Here is a 20601-nt window from a genome sequence, read left to right on the forward strand (position 1 = left end):
AGGCAGGTGCTTAAGGACTGAGCCACCCAGGCACCCCAGCATTATTCTTAATAACAGAAAACTGGAATGAACCTCAGAGTCCATCGACTGATGAGTAGATAAATAAAATGTGGTATATATAGAACAGTGGAATACTGTTCAGCAATAAAAAGGAAACACTGATGCAACAACATGGAAGAATCTCAAAAATATCATAAGTGAAGAAGCCAGACATAGATGACCGGATATTTTATGATTACATTTATAGGAAATGTCCAGATGAGGTGGATATATAGAGACAGAAAATAGAAAGTGGATACCTGGGGCTGGAGGTAGGAATGAGAACTGTAAATGGGCACACACTATCTTGGGGATGGAAATGTTCTGAGATTGGATTTTGGTGATGGTTGTATAACATTTACTAAAAGTCATTGAATTATATACACTTAAGATGGGTGAATTTTATGAAATGTAAATCATACCTCAATAAAACCATAAAACAGAAAGTGTGGTCCCAGGACTAGCAGCATCAGTATCACCAGAGAATTTGTTAGTAATGCAAATTATTGGCCCCAGTGAAGCAGAAACTCTGGGGTGGGGCCCAGCTAGCTTCGTTTTAACAGCCTGCAGCTGATTGTGATGCAGGATCAAGTTTGAGAACCATTGTTCTAGAATCACGGAAGGGCACATGGAGATGAGGGTAGTTTGGGGTATAGTTTATGTACATTCAGTCTACTCTGTTCCTGTAACTGCAGGAAAGGTTTGAATTAAGGACTGTTGTAGTAGAGCTAAAGAAAATTACAGGGCAATGGGAATAAAAATAAACTGGCCTTTCATGTTCTTGCTATGTCCCCACGAGAAGCTTTATGATTGTGATGTTTGTGTACCACATATGTTAGTAAATTCCTGTGTTCTTTTAGGCTTACTGTTACTTAACAAACATAGCATAAACAGGTTCATTTGCCATAACGACAGTGGAAGTTTAGATCCTTGAAAGGAATTATTTCTCCTAAATATTTACACAGTGTAATATAGCAGAGCCAGAAATGTGCAGTGATCCCAAAAAAGTAAAGATCTGACTATAGATAAAGAAGTAAATGGAGCAGTTAGCTGAACTGAAATTCATTCTCTCCCTCCATCTGTTCAGTGTACCTTTAAAAACTACGATTAGAAAATTGGTTGACCTAGAGTAGTGGTCTTATGCCTGGCATGTGAGTTCAGGTTTCTTTTTTCTCCCCCCTCCCCCCAGCATTATCTGGGTGGCCAAAGGAAATTTTGAAGGTTGAGGCTACTCCAGGCTGCTAGCTGGTGCATGTGTAAGATGAAGTTTGTAGATAGGGTCTCCCTTAACGGGGCAAAGGAGCCGGGAACGGCAATGACTTCTGCCAAGGTATAAATTCACTTCAGAGGAAAGTAGGGGTTTGGACGGTTAGGAATAAAACAAATATGAGAAGGGAGAAAAGGAGGAATGGGTAGCAAGGTATGCAAGCCAATCAATGTATGCAAGCCAATCAATGTGCAGCGCTTATTAGTGGAGTTCACTGAGATTGTCAATGGTAATATTTAGAAGAGTATTAGGGAATGTAGCATAAACCATTGCAGTTTCCAAAACTTTATTCCACTGTGGGTAATAAGAACAGGGCTACTACTCGCTGGCAAAGTAGGTCTCAGCCTCTGTCTCTCTTTTTAATTATTGTTGTTTTTATTTTTTCATTGTCTCGTTTCCTTTGCTTCTCTCCTTTTTGTTACTGTTCTTAAAACTTTTAATAATTAGTATGACATTATTGAACACTTACTATTAGCAAAATATTAGAATATTATATCTCTAAATTGGTAATTCCGATTCTGACTTTTATTATTGGATGGATAATAAAGGAATAAAACATTTTGAGATACGTTTCATTCTAAAAAGTCTATGCCATAACAATCTGCACTCTTCATATTTACTAGTGGATAAACTTGGGTAGATGTATATAAGCTAGAAAAGGTGAAAAGATGAGTTAATGAGGCAAATTTTTCCCTTTGTAAGAAAATTCAACACAATTCTCTATGCAACTCTCAAATTTATATCTGAATAGAATTGCATTTGAAGAATAAACAAATACAGATAATTGGTTATTATATGAGTAATGGGCAGTTTTGGCGTAAAATGTAAGAATCAGGAGAAGCATACTTTTTGGTGTGGGGTGGGGTATTGGCAAGTAGGTTGATCTTTTTTTTTTTTTTTTTTTTTTAAAGATTTTATTTATTTGACAGAGAGAGACACAGTGAGAGAAGGAACACAAGCAGGGGGAGTGGGAGAGGGAGAAGCAGGCTTCCCGCTGAGCAGGGAGCCCGATGCGGGGCTCGATCCCAGGACTCCGGGATCATGACCTGAGCCGAAGGCAGACGCTTAACGACTGAGCCACCCAGGCGTCCCAAGTAGGTTGATCTTTAGAGCAATAGATTTCAAAATGTTGATCAAAGGACATTTTCACTATAAAATCAGGTCAGTCTTTATTCCCCGCCCTCTTAGTTTTTGTGTCTTGTCAGTCATGAACATTGAATGTTTACAGTTACAGTGTTTACTGCTGCAGACAACACTTTCTTCTGTAGTTAGTGCTCCTCTCTTTGCCCCATTTTCTTGTGTTGGAGGCAGGGGGGCCTGTCCTTCTGCTTAGTCTGACACTACGCAGGCTCCAGGCCTTATGGCAGCCTTTTCTTGAGCTCCCTTAGTGGTATCATGCAGTACTTGTAACAACTTCTGGTTGGTCTCAAATGTAGATGGGGAAAACAAAAGAAATAGAGGAGGGATTTTTAAAAAGGAAAGCAGAAGAAGGTGAAGGGAAGGGAAAGAGAATAAAAGGGATGCTTACTGTGGAGAGTAGCAGAGATGATCATTTGTGCTGGTGCCATTCTTGGTTGGAAGTAGCTTCTACCTCAGTGGAGGGACCCAGCTTCCAGATGGGAGACAAGCTCTCCATCCTCTTTGTCTTTCAGTTTGTTGATTTGCTTTCCCCTATAACAGCATTTGAAGATACCAGTGATCATCTCTGTCTTTGAATGGCCCACTGCCAGCAGTAACAGTGATTTCAGTGTAATGTTTTGCCACACTGGTCCACTGTAGAGGCTCGGCATCACTGTGCACATAAACCTCTGATGCTAAAGAGCAGAATCAGATTCTCGTGCTCAATACTGTTCGTGTATTTATAGCACGGAAGGATAGGTAGCTCTGAGGAAATTTTAACTCTAAATTAAAAGTTCTGATGCATAGTTGCTGATTTGGGTCTTCCTTTTTGGGGTTTCCTTTGTGGCTGGAAAGTGTTCTTTTCATCTGATGTGGTATGGGGCACTGAAGGAAAGGTAGCCGAGGGAATTCTGTACTGTTGAAATCTTCCTCTGTGGGTAAGATATGGTAGGATGTCCGTCGGGGAGTACATACACGTTTGGTAGACATTTTAAGTCCTCCCAGGCTTATTATGAGTCCTCTGTGTGATTACTGTACCATTGCTAGGCTTACTCTCTTTGAAAAATGCTCATCTTTTGAAAGAATGCTTAGAATTCTTGTTTATTTGTTTTTTTTTAAACTGGCAATTGAATTCTTTCTAACTGGTCTTCCACCAGATGGTGCCAGTGTTACATATCTAAAGGGTAAACTTCTTGGTGCCAGTGAACTCTTGAGCTTGTATGTCTTTTCTTCTTTTTCTCCTTCACGATATTTTGCTTTTGGTGTTTTTTCCACACACACTACTTTCCTGGCACACTACTCTGTCGCTTCACATCTTGTACGTTGTGGGTAGTGAATTGATTGTGCCTTGGCGATCATAAAGGATAACTTGAGTGGTGGGTTCAGAGGCCAAGGACTGAGTAAAACTTAAGGATATATAATATGTAATTTCTTATAAAATTATTCATCATGTTTACCCAGATTAAGTTCAAAATAACTTTAATAACTATACAAGAAAGTTCGGTAGAATAAAAGAAAATGTTGGGCATTATGTGATACCCCATTTCCTGGCCAATTAACAATTGTTATTTTAAACTTAAATTTTAAACTTTTTCTTTTTACAAATATTACATGGCTATTGCAGAAAAACTTAAACGAGAATGCAATCAAAGGAATAACTCAATTAAATACTATTAACATTATATTACATAAATTTTCTTTTTTCTTCTTTTTATATAGGTCTATATTTTAAAATATCAGAGTTGGTCTCATAGTCATATAACCATTTTTTTCACTTAATATTTTATAACTAATTTTTAGTGACAGTATAGTTTTTCATTTAATGAACCCTGTAATGATAGGTGTTTTGATTTTCAGTTTCTTTCAGTAAAAGCTTGAATAGCAGTTTTTCATTTTTTTTGTGTATTTTTAAATTTCTTTTGTATGAATTCTTAAAAATGTAATAGCTGATTCAGAAAGATTGCATATTTTTATAACTTGATCTATATTTTCAAGCTACCATCTGAAAGAGTTCTACAGTTTAAACGTCTTTAACAGCGTATGATTTTGCTTGTTTCTTTGCTTCCTTATCACCAGGTTACCCTGGTTTTTAAAGCGGCTGTATATTGCTCATTTGAGACTCCCTGAAATGACAATTCATCATTAAATACAGGAACTTAAAATTGCTTTGATATTTTCTTAGAAATAAGCTTTATCCTTTAAACATTAAATCCTAGACCCCCTTTTATTCACGGTGGTTTGGTTTTGGCTTTGTCTCCTATCCCCAAAGTACAACAGCCATCCTTTCATACTTCAGAATGGGTTATCTCATGTGCAGAGCACAGAATCAAGGTCTCTGTTGGCTAGCTGTTTTAGCACTTTCTATTACTTGTTGGGAAACTTAGGTCAAGCCATTTACTCTCTCCGTATGAATGTTCCTCAGTCTGAAAATTTGGAAGAACGGTTTTTAGATAAATTGTTTTTAAAAACTTTAGTGAAATAAGCTGTGCATTTAATGTAGAAGCTATTTAGTGCATATTTTTTGGTGGGCAGAAGAAAGCTGTTAGGTAACAGTAAAGTTTGAGGAATTCTAATGTACTTTTGAAAAGAATTAAGAACATATCAGTTTTTATTGATTCAAGCAATATATCCTGGCTGATTTTAATATCTTAATAAATAACTGCATTTTCATTTAAATAGATTATCTTTGAATTAAATCTCTCCTGTTAACATAAGGAAGCATGTGATTTATTTTAAAATAAGAGAAAATAACAAAACTATTTTCGTATTTGGGAAATGGGGAGAAGAGAGGAGACAGACATCATGTAACCTTGTAAATGAATGTGAAAACTATTAGCCTAGTAACTTAAAAAACACAAACAGCTAGTTTTCCTGTCTCATGAAAAGAATCCCTACCCCATCTCAATTTGGTAAAAGAAATTGCCATTCTCTTTTTTGTCAGAACAAATAGTCACTATAAGAAAACTGCTTGTAAACACAGGTTTTAAAAGATTCATCAACATACAGTCTGTTTTAGCAGAAGATACTTAAATTGCATAATTTAAACATATCTTTAAAAAAATAAATTATATTGATAAATGGTCAATTTATGTAATGTCATTGAATTTTACTTGAGATATAACATTTTAGCATTTTTAACTTGAGTTTTTATTAAAATTTTTAAGAATGGATTTAAAATATGCATCCATATTGTGGGCATTTCACTTGCTTTTTAGTTTTGAGTGTATGGTTTGTATTTTTTTTTTTAAGTAAAAAAGACCCTAAAATCATGCTGAATTTGATTGTTTTTAAAAATACCTATTTAATTATAGAGCATTAGCACATTAACGTATGTATCTGGTAAAATGTAAGTCCAATGGTAGCTTCTGAAACGTACTTACATATTTTTAACACTTGAGATAGTATATGTATGCATTTAACTATTTGTATGCATTAGCAGTTTGAAGGGGCTTCAGAGCACTGTAATAATATTGACCCTTCAGTTCATTTACAACTGTGTCAGTTAAATTCCCTCCAAATAATAAATCCTGCTCAGAGTCTTGTCTGCTTTATGGCGAAATAAAGTAATCAAGTTGCTAACATTATGAGCCTGGTTTCTTTATACCTGAGAGAAATTTGTTTTGTGGAATATAATATTTATTAAATCATGAGCTGTCTGAATTTTATGTAAAATTCATTTTTGCTTTTCTCAAAATATATTAGAGATAATTGGAATACTTTTCTATAGTTTATTGGAAAACTTGGCAATAAAGAGAAAGTGGCTTATAAAATCTAGCATACTTTTTTAGTCTCTATCCTTGACATCCAGATGGGAATGAACAAGATGGGAGTGGGATCATTATAAACTTTTATTCTTCACAACTTCTCCTGGAAAAAATCACCAATCTCAGCTTGATTTGTTTCATTTAATTCCTGCCACATAAACTTCTTAGGTCCTTATATGTTGTATAAGAAATCAGTGTTGAGGTTTTTCTGTTCATTTAGATTATTGGAGCATTCTGTTCTGTGCTTAGTAGTGACCTGTTTATTGGACCCATGCTGTCTAATAACTAAAGCATATGAAATTTACTACATTTTGTATTGATTTAATATTAATGTTAATCTAAAATCTTTCAGTGCAGTATGTCACATCTGTTTTGTATTCCTCTGTTTAAAAGAAGTGGCAGTGTGGTATTTGGAGGAATATTTATTATCTGAGTGTTTTTCTTTGCAACAGTTCCCCTCAGTCTATTGAGAATTATAACTTCCAAGAGACAGTGAATCACCCAGCAAATTCTCAGGTACCAAACTGCTAAAAGCCACAGTTAATTAGAATTTTTTATTTACCACTTCATTTCCTTTTACAGTGGCAATTTTGGAGTCTTCTTGAAATGATAGAAAATAAATTTGTGGTGAATTTTTAAAAAATATTCTTTTCCCTTAATAATAGGTCCAGCCTGCACTTCATGGATACTCGAGTTTTTTTAGAAAAAACTTTGTTAGACTGAGTGATTTGTATTTGAAACCATATTTTCCATGACCAGTGACTGAATATTCTTATCCTGTGATGGTGCTTCCTAACTTTTTCAGGGGTTATGGGTTTCTTTAAGTAATCACTGAACTATAATCCCTTTTCCTAGGAAAAAAAATGCATAAACAAGGGTATTTTGTATGCAGTTTTAATTAATCCTGTTTCTCCCTGCCCAGAGGACCAAGGGCCCCTGGTTAGAAAGTGCCACTATAATGGAACTGAAAAAATCCCTTCTAGAGTGTTGGTTTTAACATCCTGTTATGCCACACTAAGAATTTTCTTCACTTCAAGCTTTATTTGACATTACATTTTCTCCTTGATCATTACATAGTAGAAGATGAGCAGAATCTAAATCTTATTTTGGAGAAAAAGCACAATTACTTTTTAATTTTAAAGTCCATCTCTGAAATTATAGAATATATTTGACCTTCTACGTGCTTTAGATTCTACCTTAGACACATAAGAAAGGAAGAAAATGGTTCTTCCTTAAAAAGATGTTACTACACTTATTTAGCACAAAAGTATGGGTTTTCATTTTTTTTTTTTTAAGATTTCATTCACTTATTTGACAGAGACATAGAGAGCACAAGTAGGCAGAAAGGCAGGCAGAGGGAGAGGGAGAAGCAGGCTCTCCGCTGAGCAGGGAGCCTGATGCGGGGCTTGATCCCAGGACCCTGGGATCATGATCTGAGCTGAAGGCAGCCACTTAACGAACTGAGCCACCCAGGTACCCCTGGGTTTTCATTTTAATGAGAGGTTTCTGAAGCTATTCAGAAATTACTTATGTGTGCTGGTTAAGAGTTCAGACTTAGGTTTAAAGCAGATGAGAGTTCAAATTCAGCTCAGTAGCTTACCAGCCAAATGACTTTGGGCATATTACTTATCTGTTTAAAAAAATCACCATAAAAGAATTAAATGAGATAATGTCTACAAAGTGGTTGGTTTTGTACTTTGTGTGTAATATGCACTCAATTACCGCTTTCTGTACCGTGATGATAGTATTGATGAGGATAAACAATTACAGAGTGTTCATTTTTCCTATTATGAAATTTAGGACAGTAGACTTGGTTGCAAAAAATATAAATCTTCATGTTCCCCAAAATAATCTTCTCAAGTCTTGGTGGCTATGATTGTTGTCTAAGTTCAGTCAAGAGTTCTTCAAAGACAGGGGTAGCAAACTAACTTTTTCACACTTTTCTTGTCAGTGTTGAGCTGTTACAATGGGGCAATATGTTAAAAGTTATCCACTAAACTTGTCTCACAATTAAAGTAAATATTGAGGAACAGAGAAAGGAAGAAGTTTCTGAGAGTGGATTAAAAAGCACAAACATGTTTCTGCTTTTGAGTCTTGACACCTAGATGGTCTTGTGGTAGAGCCACAGGTATCATGAATACTTCGGGTAGATGATGTTTCTTTGCATATTATGTCATAGAGAATACCTTTAACTTAGGGGCACCTGGATGGCTCAGGCTATTAAGTGTCTGACTTTGGCTCAGGTCATGATCTCAGGGTCCTGGGATCGAGCCCTGTATCTGGCTCCCCACCCAGTGGGGAGTCTGCTTCTCCCTCTTCCTCTGCTCTACCCAAACCCGCCCCCGCTTGTGCACGTGCACACGCGCGCTCTCTCTCTCTCTCAGAAATAAATAAAATCTGAAAAAAGGAAACCTCTAACTTAAAAATGTTGAATAAACTGTAGTGATGTCAACTACTATATACTTGTCCACTGTAAAAGAGTGTTCCCATCGTGGTTTGTAAAGTATTTGGAGCCAAAGAAGAGGATAATGTGTGTGATGCTTTGATTAAATAAATGGTTTAACACCTGCCTAAAGTGAAAGGCTTCAAGTTTACTAAAAGGATGATTTCAGACCTCCTCAAAAGAAGTGGAATAATATCCTATCTGATCCCTTTCCTATTCACATTGTGGTTGTTCATTATAATTGAGTAGTGATCATGGCAGTGTTTATGGCAGTGGTTTTTGTATATATCCACATGTGCACATATCCACACACATGTATGTGCTCTCATGATGTTTTAGAATGATTAATTCAGTTGGGAGTCATAAGTGTTAGTCAATAATAGATTATAAACATAAAGAATCTCAGTATATTCTGGAAATTCAAAGTTGGCATTAGGGGAAAGGATCTTTTGTATTCACCTATAAACTGTGTCATTACTACTGACAGAAAACAACTGAATGAATTCGTTATGGATTTAAACCTGTGTATTTCCTCTGTGGCAAACACAAACCTTACTTGATCACTTGATGTTTATGAAAAATTAAATGCTATAGGTACCATTGAAATATAAAGAGAGCAGTTAGCCCTGCAGTTTTTTTCCTTATGATGCCCAGTCTTATTCATTAATTTTCTTTGACCAGGCAGAAAGTTTGGAAAATGATATTCCCCCTTTTCTTTCTTCTCAGTATCGTCAGTGAAGCAGGGGCATCAATCTACAGTGTCAGCCCTGAAGCTAACAAAGAGATGCCAGGGCTGGACCCTAATTTGAGAAGTGCAGGTAAGAAACTATGGGCCATCACAAAAGCATGTGGTTTTGATATTTTGAAGGACTTCTATTTTTAGCAAGCAAGAAAATTTAGGAGATATATGTGTAAAAATTAGCATGTTAGAAAGAAAATGGCTGATTGGGATAATAGTTGGAATTATGGAAAAGAAGAGGAAGAATAGTGTTTTTAAAGAATATAGTAAAAAATTAGCCCAAAACATCTTTAGTAAAATTAGGTGCTTGAGAGTTGATAATAAAATTAATAAAATACTCCAGATCTCTTATTACTACTACAAAATATTATTTATTACAGCTTTTTCTTGACAAAAATAATATATTAACATAAATATTGTGCAAATATATAAATATGCACAGTTTCTTGCTAAGTATTTGTCACATGACCAGTTTCTCTTGTCTTGCTAATAGGGGCAGTCATTAATGTTTAAAACAGCCTGCTTTGATTTTAGTTGTATTAAGTTGCTTTGGTTTCTGTTTTGTGGAATAGTTAAAATCTTGTGTGTGAAGAAATTGAGATACTTTGATACATCTAGTGAAAGTAATTTGTATTATAAGGAAATTATTAAATCTGGTCAGATCATTTCTCTGTGTAATAGCAGGATATTTAGACTGCTTTGTTAGAAAGGGACTTTTTATTTAAAATTTTTCCTTAAGGGGCACCTGGGTGGCTCAGTCGATTAAGCATCTGCCTTTGGCTCAGGTCATGATCCCGGAGTTCGGGAATCAAGCCCCACATTGGTCTTCCTGCTCAGCAGGGAGTCTGCTTCTCCCTCTGCCCCTCACCCCGCTCTTCTGTGCTCGTGCACTCTCTGTCTTTCTCTCTCAAATAAATAAAATCTTTTAAAAAAATAAAATAGTCCTTAAATATTCTCATCAAGTTCATTGGCTGTTCTTAAAATCTATACTTGGAGATACACATTTGAAAATTTTTGCATTAGTCTGAGGCTAAAAATCTATTTCTTACATCCAAAAGAGCTTGTAGTTTTTTCCATGATATCATCCTCTGTCTAAAATGATCATCTTCTCAAACTCAGATCCCAGCTCAAAATCTTGGTCCTTCTGTGAAGCTTTTCCCTATCACAGCACTCAGTGTGGTCTCTGCCTCCTTCCCATGTTCTCTTTTGGTACTTACCTTGTAATAACAATAGCATTAATAATTGTAGGAGGAGGAGATATAGTAATCATAGTGGGAGCTGCTAATACTAATTTTTTTAAGCACTCAATATACGTGAAACATTGTAGTAAATGCATTACCAGGATTGTTTTGTTTTATTCTCATAAACCAAGGCTTAAAGAGTCCACCTAATCAATAAGTGCATATATAATACTTGTGTACTTGTATAATAAAAGGATACTTTTCTTTCTTAAAAAATAAAATTCAGGGGTGCCTACGTGGCTCAGTCAAGTGTCCGACTCTTGATTTTGGCTCAGGTGATATCAGGGTTCTGAGATTGAGCCCCACGTTGGGGTCCGGGTTGAGGGTGGAGCCTGCTTAAAATTCTCTCTCTTCCTCTCCCTCTGCCCCTCCCCTGTGTACGCGTGCTCTCTCTCTCTCTCTCTCTCTCTCAAAAAAAAAAATAAAATTCAGAACCTTTCAAGTTGACACTGAAAGATAATCTTCCAAAAGAACATTTGAAAGAAATATTGTCTAGGAAGTGGCAGTCTCTTAGACCTCCCACTGCTAAGGGGTTGACTGTTTCCTTTTCACCACTGGCCTGTGTGGATGCGTAACTGTCAACAGTGTTATAGGTGAGACAAGATTACAGCATTCCAACAAGACTCTCTGAAAATATGAGATAATAAAAAGAAGAATCATTATATGGTCCGAATTACTCAGATTCCAAAGTCTGGTTGTGTCTTCAATTTGGGATTCTCTGCACATGTCAATGACTAGGTTGATCCATATCAACTCGAAACATCCACCTAGATATTTTGAGCCTTCAAGGACTGATCCTGGTGGCAAATATTGAAAGAAACTGAGTCTCCACTCTTGATTTTCTAGGGTTCACTTCCTTCTCAATTCCTCATTTCTGACTGGAACTCCTTTCCTAGTAATTGATGCCAGGGATGACTTCATACTTCATTTGAGACCTGTCCTACCGATGGTTGTGGGTTTTCCCTTTCAGCCCTCAGTAAGTTTACTATATCAGAATATAACAGAACCTTAACATTCATACAGTCTTTAACATGTGTAAGAAGATGACCTTCATATTACTGTATCTTCTTGACCAGTTTGTCAGCTTACTGAGAGCAGAGATTATCCTTATATATTCTTACGGTCCCCCATAATAAGTTCATTATACTTGAGAGGCATTTGAATTGGATAGACAGAATAGTAGATAGGTGATATTGAAATGTTTATTATGGATTTCTGATTTGAAATAGAAGATTGAGTATACCTGTTATTCCTTTACTCCCTTCTGAACTCCCATTAAAATGACAGTAACATGATAGAAAGAAGACACAAACTTACTAGGGCAAGGATGGGAGAGGAAAGAACAGCAATAATCTTTTTTTTTTATTATTCTTATGTTAATCCCCATACATTACATCATTAGTTTTAGATGAAGTGTTCCATGATTCATTGTTTGTGCATAACACCCAGTGCTCCATGCAGAATGTGCCCTCCTCAATACCCACCACCAGGCTAACCCATCCTCCCACCCCCCTCCCCTCTAGAACCCTGTTTGTTTTTCAGAGTCCATCGTCTCTCATGGTTCGTCTACCCCTCCGATTTCCCCCACTTCATTCTTCCCCTCCCGCTACCTTCTTCTTCTTCTTTTTTTTTTCTTAACATATATTGCATTATTTGTTTCAGAGGTACAGATCTGAGATTCAACAGTCTTGCACAATTCACAGCGCTTACCAGAGCACATACCCTCCCCAGTGTCTATCACCCAGTCACCCCATCCCTCCCACCCTGCAATAATCATTTTGAAGCAAGAAAGCAGATGGCTGAATAATAAGTGATCTAGCCAACTGGAGAAAGTTGAATACTAAGACAGCATTGTAGAAAACCGAGAACTAATCTGAAATGATCATGGAACCCTTATAGGTTCAGGAAATGCATGCACCAAGTTAACTTTAGAAATATCTTGGGAGGGCTGCGGGTAGGTCTAAAGTAAAAGGATTGATTCAAAGTTCTGTGTAGAAAGCAGTTAGACCCAGTTAAACACAGAATACCATTTAACCCAGCAATTCCACTCCGAGGGATATACTCAAAAGAGTTGAAAACAAGGACTCAAATACTTGTATACAGTGCTCATAGCAGCACTATTCACATAGCCAAAAGCTAGAAACAACCCAAATGTCCATCAGTGGATGAATGGATAAACAAAATGTGGTATATCCATACAATGAAATATTATTATTTTTAGTCATGACAAAGCATGAGTACTGACATGTGCCATAACATGGGTGAACTTTGAAAACATGCTAAGTGAAAGAAGCCAGACACAAAGGTACATATTGTATGGTTACATTTATATGAAATGTCTAGAATAGGCAACCTATAGATGCAGAAAGCTGATTGGTCATTGCCAGGGGCTGGGAAGAGGGGAAAATGAAGAGGGACTGCTTAATGGGTACAGGGTTTTCTTTTGGGGCACTGAAACTGTTTTGGAACTTGGTAGAAATGGTGGTTTGTACAACAGTGTAAGTATACTAAATGCCACTGAATTGTACACTTTGAAATAGTAATGTTATGTGAATTTCACATCAATTTAAAAAAAAAACAAAATAGTTAGATCTCCTGTTCCACACAGTTGGGTGACTATCCTTCTTTCACCTTTGCAGAAGACTGGAGATTTTTTTCTCTGGAGAGGGTTAAACAGAAAGTCTCTCTGCTGGAGGACACAGGTTATACATGATAGTGGGGATAGCTGCTGAAAAAAGAGGGATTAGATAATTATTTACATGCTGATATAGAGATCTTAAGACTAAATCTTCCAAATGTAGATCAGAGGTCCACAAGAAATGGGCCAAATCACCATATAATGAAGCCCACAGTTGATAAACTTCACATTTAAGCAAGGCACTTACAGTCAGCTTTTTGGTACTCTGCCCCAGGTGGACTGTCAGGGGTCACCTATCATGTGAGGAAACTTATACTATTAAAGACAGATGTGGGGGTAGTGCAGAAATCACTTAGAGGAAATAAAGACTATATAGAAAGAAGAAAAACTTTTACATCCTTAGAGAAATGAAAGGTATTTTGTTCATTTAAATGAACTTGACATTAAGTAAAATTCACCCTTTTTAGGTGCATTTTTTAATTCATCTGTGAATTTTGAAAAGCTTAAACTAGTCAGGTAACCACAACCACTAACACTACAATCAAGATAAAGAATATTTTTATCTGGTCAACAGATTTGTCAACTTCTTGTTCAAAAATGTAATTATTAGGGGATCAAGATCATTTATTAAAACTACATTTTAATAAGTATTATAATGAAAAAAATTCTTATTCGGAATTGCTGAATGAAAAAAGACAGCATGAGAAGTCTTACTTATCTTCCTCTATTGCTATCTGATGACAAGGGGAAGGGGAAATTGAGGGGAGTATTGGACTTTATAAATAAAAATTTCCACTTTGATATTCTTAGATAACAAAATAAGGTAAATTTTTAGGAGAACGCAGTTTAGTACAGTCTTTTAAGCAATAAGTTTATTTGCTTTAGAATGGCTTTAGATTCTAGATATTTCATAGAACTGAAGACCAAAATCCATAGAACCCTTATTGTCCTTCAGATATAAGACACATTTTGAATGTTGTGGGGGGAATGGTGCTTTCAGGGTCTCTCCATGTGGTTGTGCAGATTTGTGCCCTGGACATCCTGCCTAACCGTATGAGGTAGCTCTGCTTGCTGACCTTTTAGCTCACTGTCTGCTCCCCTCCCCTCCTTTTGGTATAACCTGTTTTTTTCCTCTAATGCTTAACTTTTTGTTCAAGAGTGGTTTGGTTGTCTCCCTTTACACAATGAGTTATGTTATTACCATTTAACAAATTACCATATATTAAAGATGAAATTCCTGTGTGTATTTTTAGTCCTCTTTTCCTTGGTCTGACTAATTTGCCACAGCGCAAGACTCTCAGTTATGGTGGCTTATGATGTGACTTGCTTTGATCTTTTTTTAATTGCACTTTTCCTATTTCTTTTTTTCCATATACATTTTAGAGCCATTTAATTGAAATTCTGTTAAATTGGCACCTTTATCCTAGTTCTGTACACTTCATTACTCACAGGCAGCACACACACATGCACACACAAAGTAGATGGATTGTCCTCCATGTATTTTCTTATTGGTTGTTGATGGCATATGGTTCTGTATCAGTTATTGTCTGGGTGTCTTAAAACCAGCCAATTGAAATCTTATTAGTTCTAATATTTTTTCATTGACTTGTTTGGGTTTTCTAAAGTAGTCAATCATCATCTGCAAATAATAATCTAGTTTCTATCTTTTCGGTAATTATACCTTCTTTTTTTCCTTGTCCAGTTGCATTGACTAGAATTTCCTGGACAATGGTGAATAGTAACAGTGATACAGAGATATAGTGACATCATGTGGGCAAAATAGTATTGGCATACATTTGGATATATTACATTTAAAAAATATATAACAGCCTCATTGAGATACAATTTAGTAGCATAAAGTTTGCCCCTTTAAAGAGTGTAAGTCAGTGTTTTTTAGTCCAGTCAGAATTGTGCAACCATTGCCACTATCCAATTTTAGAATATTTTCATCACTCCAAATAGAAACCCAACACCTATTAGCAATCGGTCCCCTTGGCCCTCTTCCCCCAAGCCCTGATAAATACTGATCTACTTTCTGTCTCTATGGATTTGCCTATTGCAGACATTTCATATAAATGGAATCATTACAACATGTGGTCTTTTGTAACTGGCTTCTTTCACTTATCATAATGTTTTCAAAGTTCATTCACACTGTAGCATGTATCAGCACTTCATTCCTTCCCACTGACAAATAATTTTCCATTGTATGGGTATACCATATTTTGTTCATCCATTCATCTGCTGATGGATATTTGGGTTGTTTTCACCTTTTTGGCTGTTATAAATAATGCTGCTATGAACATTCATATACAAAATTTTACGTGGACATATGTTTTCATTTTTCTTGAACATATGCCACATAGTAGTAAAAATTTGCGGACATATGGTAACTATGCAAACATTTTCTAGAATTTTTTTTACTTCTGTTGCTATACTTTCCTCACTATTTAGTTTCTGCCTCTTTCACTGTGTCCATCTTTTCTTCTCTATGTCACAATGTGAATATGCCCCCAAGTTTTGGGCCATGACTCTTCCTTTCTCTTCGTTCTCTTTATCAGCACTCTATAAGACTCCTTTTACCTGAGCTACCTATCTATCTCTTACTTTCAGGACTCTGTTGTCAGCCTGATCATTCTCAACCTACAGGTGTGTGTTACTACTGTTAATTAATTCCTGCCAGCATCATCTTCTCTTGAAAGCCTGGACATACAGCTTTCCAATTCTACTTTAAACAATGTTTAAATTCCCTCCTTCATGAACAGTGAACATCCTTCAGATGAGCAATATTCATATTCCTCTTTCTCCTATCTCCCATCTCTTCCATGTTTGCTTGAGTTTTTATGCTCTGTAGAGTGAGTAACATCTGAAAGCAAAATACCAATTCTAGAAACATTAGGGTCTATGTAGAGGTTGTTTATTGGGGACACTGTAACTCCAGAGGCTCTTGGGACTTAACTGGAGAATTAATATGTCATCTAGAAACTGTCATTTCTAGTTCACTGTTGCTGCATTTAGCAATATCAGGATGAACAAAGGAGATGCTAGCAATGAACCAGTTAGGAGGGAACCAGGTAGAAAATAGGGGAAAGTCCTTTTCTGTACCTAAAAAAAAATTTTAAATATAGAAACCTACTCACACTTAACAAATTATACAACTGCTCTATAACCAGTTTCTAAGTTTAGATTTTCATAGTGTGGGTTTTCCTGAAGGGGTAGATTAGAGAGATTTACTTATTATTAATATCCTTTTTTAAAATTTCTGATACCTTCCTGCAGTGAATGTTCTGATGCCTGTATCTTTCACTTGGTTTACTGTTGTGGGTTGTGTTTTTTTTGTTTTTTTTTTCTAAATCAGAAAGTATTTTGGCAATGTATGCATATGTTCGAAAGTCAGTCTTATTGGATTATATTTTTAAAGACTAGAATAAAAAATTATCTTTGCTTTCAGAGTATCAGATGTTTCTCTGGTGGCATCTATTCTCGCTGTGTAATTATACATGTGATTACTGGGGGGAAGCAGCTCCCCTGTAACCTGCAGCGTTTGCCCTCATTAGCCTTTTGTAAGGTTTGATAAGAAAATGTATGTGAAGGCCTTGGAGGCTGGAGTCCGCATTTCTTCAGTGGGGAAATAGGCAGATTGTATGACACCAGCTTATTGCTCTCTAAGTTTGCTTGCAAGCTGCCATTGTCACTGTATATTAGAAGTAATAATAAAATATCTGAGAAAGACTTGAATGAACATGCAGTGAACTGAATGCTCAGAGTAGATCTTATCTCTGATGAAGAGGTGGTACAAATCAGTGACAGGAGAATCCGGTAGTCACTTCCAAGTGGTGGCTTCTGTTGCCAGACCTTGAACAGTTTAATAACACAAGAACAGGCATGGGATCCTTTGATGGCTTTAGTGTTTTCACTAAATGAGTTTATATTTCATCCAACTTTCTGTTTGAATAGATGACACTGACTAGCTTTCTCGCATTTAGAAAATGAAAGCTGTTTGTATGTAAGGACCTGGACTTGGGAAAGGAAAAAAAGAGCTGCCCTTGGAAGCATCCTTAATATTCATACTAAATTTCTTTTCTCCAGCTAAATCTTTTTTTTTTTTTTTAAAGATTTTATTTATTTATTTGACAGAGACACAGCGAGAGAGGGAACACAAGCAGAGGGAGTGGGAGAGGGAGAAGCAGGCTTCCCGCTGAGCAGGGAGCCCAATGCGAGCAGGGATCCCAATGCGGGGCTTGATCCCAGGATCCTGGGATCGTGACCTGAGCCGAAGGCAGACGCTTAACGACTGAGCCACCCAGGCGCCCCTCCAGCTAAATCTATCTTATAAGCTAAATTAGATATAAAATTTTGTTAACATTTTATAAAAAAAAAAAAGATAAGAAGTGATGACGAAGTAAAAACATGACAACAGATAAAGGAATGTTTGAAGCGAACTCAAATCTCTTGAACATGGATTGTGATGGTCAAGAAAGGGATGTGATTTAGAACTGTGAGTGTGTTCAGAGATGAGCAGTTGAAATTCAGATCACTTCACAGTTAATCTTGCAATCACATTTAAGGCAATATAAGTGTGTTCACTAGCCAACTGACTTGGTCTCTGGGTGCAGTAAGTTACTGATTCCATCAGTAACTTATCACTATCAGGATTGAGTCCAGTAACATATTTGATTTACAAATGTATGTCATAATAATGCAGCATTATTTAAAAGTAAAAGCAAATATCGACTTGTTCATTAAAGTATGAGGTGCCCTGCTATGCTATGTTAAACAAGTGATTTTGTATGTATAGCACGTAAGTGTTTTATCTGTTTTTCCAAATGTATAAACCTTTCAATCTGTTTGTGCTCAGGAATCCCTACAGATTCTGGTAACAAAATTAATCCTGAAATTTTGCATTCACTTTTTTTGTGTGAAAAAAAAGGAAACTTTGAAACTTAGTTAAATTGTTGGTCTCTTTATGTGGGGGAAGAGGGAAGGAATTAAATACTTGAATTATGAGGGACTAACGTAATTATTTGGATACTGCTTTTCACATTAAGCCATACTTATTTTGTTTTTTTCAGTTTCCATAGCAAGGCGTGTACAAGACCCATTAGCTGAGCTGGTGAAAATTGAGCCGAAGCATATTGGAGTTGGAATGTACCAGGTAAATCAGTGTGGGTCATTTACTTTGTGAAACCCGTCAGTAGTATGCAGACTTGGCGTAGTAATTAAGTGTCGGTGGGAATAGCTTCCCATTCTCAGAGGTTACACAGTTGATGGGAAGGTTAGTTAGGAGTTAGGTTATTAGAGAAGAAGGGAGTTTTTCTTTTTTCTTTCTTTCTTTTCTTTTTTTGGTGTTTATGGTTTGGATCAAGATTTAGAATTGACTGTAGTCAGATTTAAAGACTATTAAAACAAATTAGATCAGACTAGTAACTTACTCCAGAGAGCCTCTCCCTTTACCATTATTATAAAAAAGGAGAAGAAATGGAGCAAGAGGGATATGTTGGCTCTTTGTGTAAGCCAGTATGAAATATTGATCTTTATTGATCTTTCAGGAAGAAGCCTTTGCTACCTATTGGGCCTTATTTCTTTTTTCTGGTTCCTATTTCTACTTGATTATTATAATGCGTTTTTGGTCATTACCCAGGATGAGCTAGAGCCTTTCAGTTGTTACTGTATAGCAGTAATAGTAGTGGCGCTTGTTACTGTTACTGTATTTTCAGTTCTTGAGGTTGTGTGTGTTCATTGAGCAATTGAGGACACACTAAATCTTGGCAAAGTGAATCCATGGTATCTTGTCTTCAGAAACCTCGAGTTGAGTTATTTTTCTCTTCAATGAAAGTCTTTTTTTAAATCTGAAATAGAATATTCTGTATAACTTTCATGGGACTTGAGTGATAGGTTTTATACTTCTCTCTAAGAAATATATTAGGGCATGGAATCTGTGACCACTAGAAAAGGAAGAGATCTTAGAAATCATAGGACCCTCATTTGACAGAAAAGGAAGCTGTGTCCCAGAGTAGTTAGGATTTTTACCCAGATTCACACAGTGAAAGCCTAGACTAACCTGTCATATACTGAACTTAACTGGTAGTATTCCCATTTTATAGCAAGTTAGACTAAGAGGCATCTAGACCTTTGACTTGACTTGTTCATTTGGGAAGGACAGTTGCTGAAGGGACAGATCTAGCTATATAGCTAGATAGAAATGCCGAATATCTAAAGAGTACAACTATAAGTTTTATGATATAGGCACTGTAGTTAAGAGGAATTATAACTATATTAATTCAAGGTGAAGTTATGGAATGCCTCAGCAAGGTAGTAGAACAAAGAAAAGGAAAGGAGAAGTCAAACTCATAGAACCCAGGCAGGCTAATAAGCTATTGGCATCAAAGAAATCTTTAATAAATAGCAGAGACCTAGCCTCCAGATTCTTCAGAGATACAGCATTTAACGTGAAAGAGTTTGGAATTCATTTCCCATAGCAGTGAGAAGAAATGGAAGAGCTTTAAGCAAGGGAATGATATGATCTGATTTGTATTTTTAAACATTGGCTCTGGCTAATCTGGGGAGAATGACTTGGAAGAGGAGAAGCAGTAAGACCAATTCAGAGGCTGTTATACTAGCTCCGATGAGTGATGATGGTGGCTCAGACAAAGTTAATAGTGGTAGAAATGGGGGCGCCTGGGTGGCTCAGTTGGTTAAGCATCTGCCTTCGGCTCAGGTCATGATCCCAGGGTCCTGGGATCGAGCCCCGCATCAGGCTCCCTGCCTGCTCAGTGGGGAGCCTGCTTCTCCCTCTCCCATTCCCCCTGCTTGTGTTTCCTCTCTCACTGTCTCTCTCTGTCAAATAAATAAATAAAATTAAAAAAAAAAAAGTGGTAGAAATGGAAAGAAGTTAAATCTATTTTGTAGGGACTACTTGGTAATAAGTGGAGGAAGGGGAGTTTGCTCCAGGGGTTCTAGTATGTGGATGATGCCTGACTAGAGCGGATTTGGTGGGCATAAGATCAATAATTCAGTTTTGGACGTGTTAAGTTGAGATGCCTGTGAGAAATTCAAGAAGTGTCGAATAGAAGTTGCATATACAAGTCTGAGATTTAGAGGAATGGCCATATTAACATTGGAGTACAGACTTTTCAGCAAATAACGATACTGAGAAAGTGATCAAGAGGGTAAGCCGAGCTTATGATATCATTTAACTCTGCTACCAGCACTACTGGCATATCCACGATTCCACCTTCTTTAAGATGACAGAGAAGGTGCACATGTATATTTGTGTCCATATAAACACATACGTGAATAAAGTGGTAACCTGGGAAAACAAGAAAGGGTTGGTGGGTGGAAATTTCAGGAATTC

At 36.6% G+C, this 20601-nt stretch overlaps 1 protein-coding gene across 3 annotated transcripts in view; it reads left to right on the plus strand.

Annotated features, from left to right (window-relative positions):
- Positions 1 to 20601, plus strand: part of SRBD1 (S1 RNA binding domain 1) — a 198575-nt gene that overhangs the window by 95119 nt on the left and 82855 nt on the right. For all 3 annotated transcript variants that reach the window (XM_045885069.2, XM_045885070.3, XM_054509890.2), the window contains exons 15-16: positions 9359 to 9450; positions 18320 to 18402. In XM_045885069.2, the coding sequence (XP_045741025.1) occupies positions 9359 to 9450; positions 18320 to 18402 (175 nt within the window). The remainder of the gene's footprint in view (positions 1 to 9358; positions 9451 to 18319; positions 18403 to 20601) is intronic.

Source organism: Mirounga angustirostris, unplaced genomic scaffold (genome assembly GCF_029215605.1).
Source record: "Mirounga angustirostris isolate CCGP_5_RB_7025 unplaced genomic scaffold, mMirAng1.0.hap1 SCAF_10, whole genome shotgun sequence".
In the NCBI taxonomy this organism is placed as follows: Eukaryota; Metazoa; Chordata; class Mammalia; order Carnivora; family Phocidae; genus Mirounga; species Mirounga angustirostris.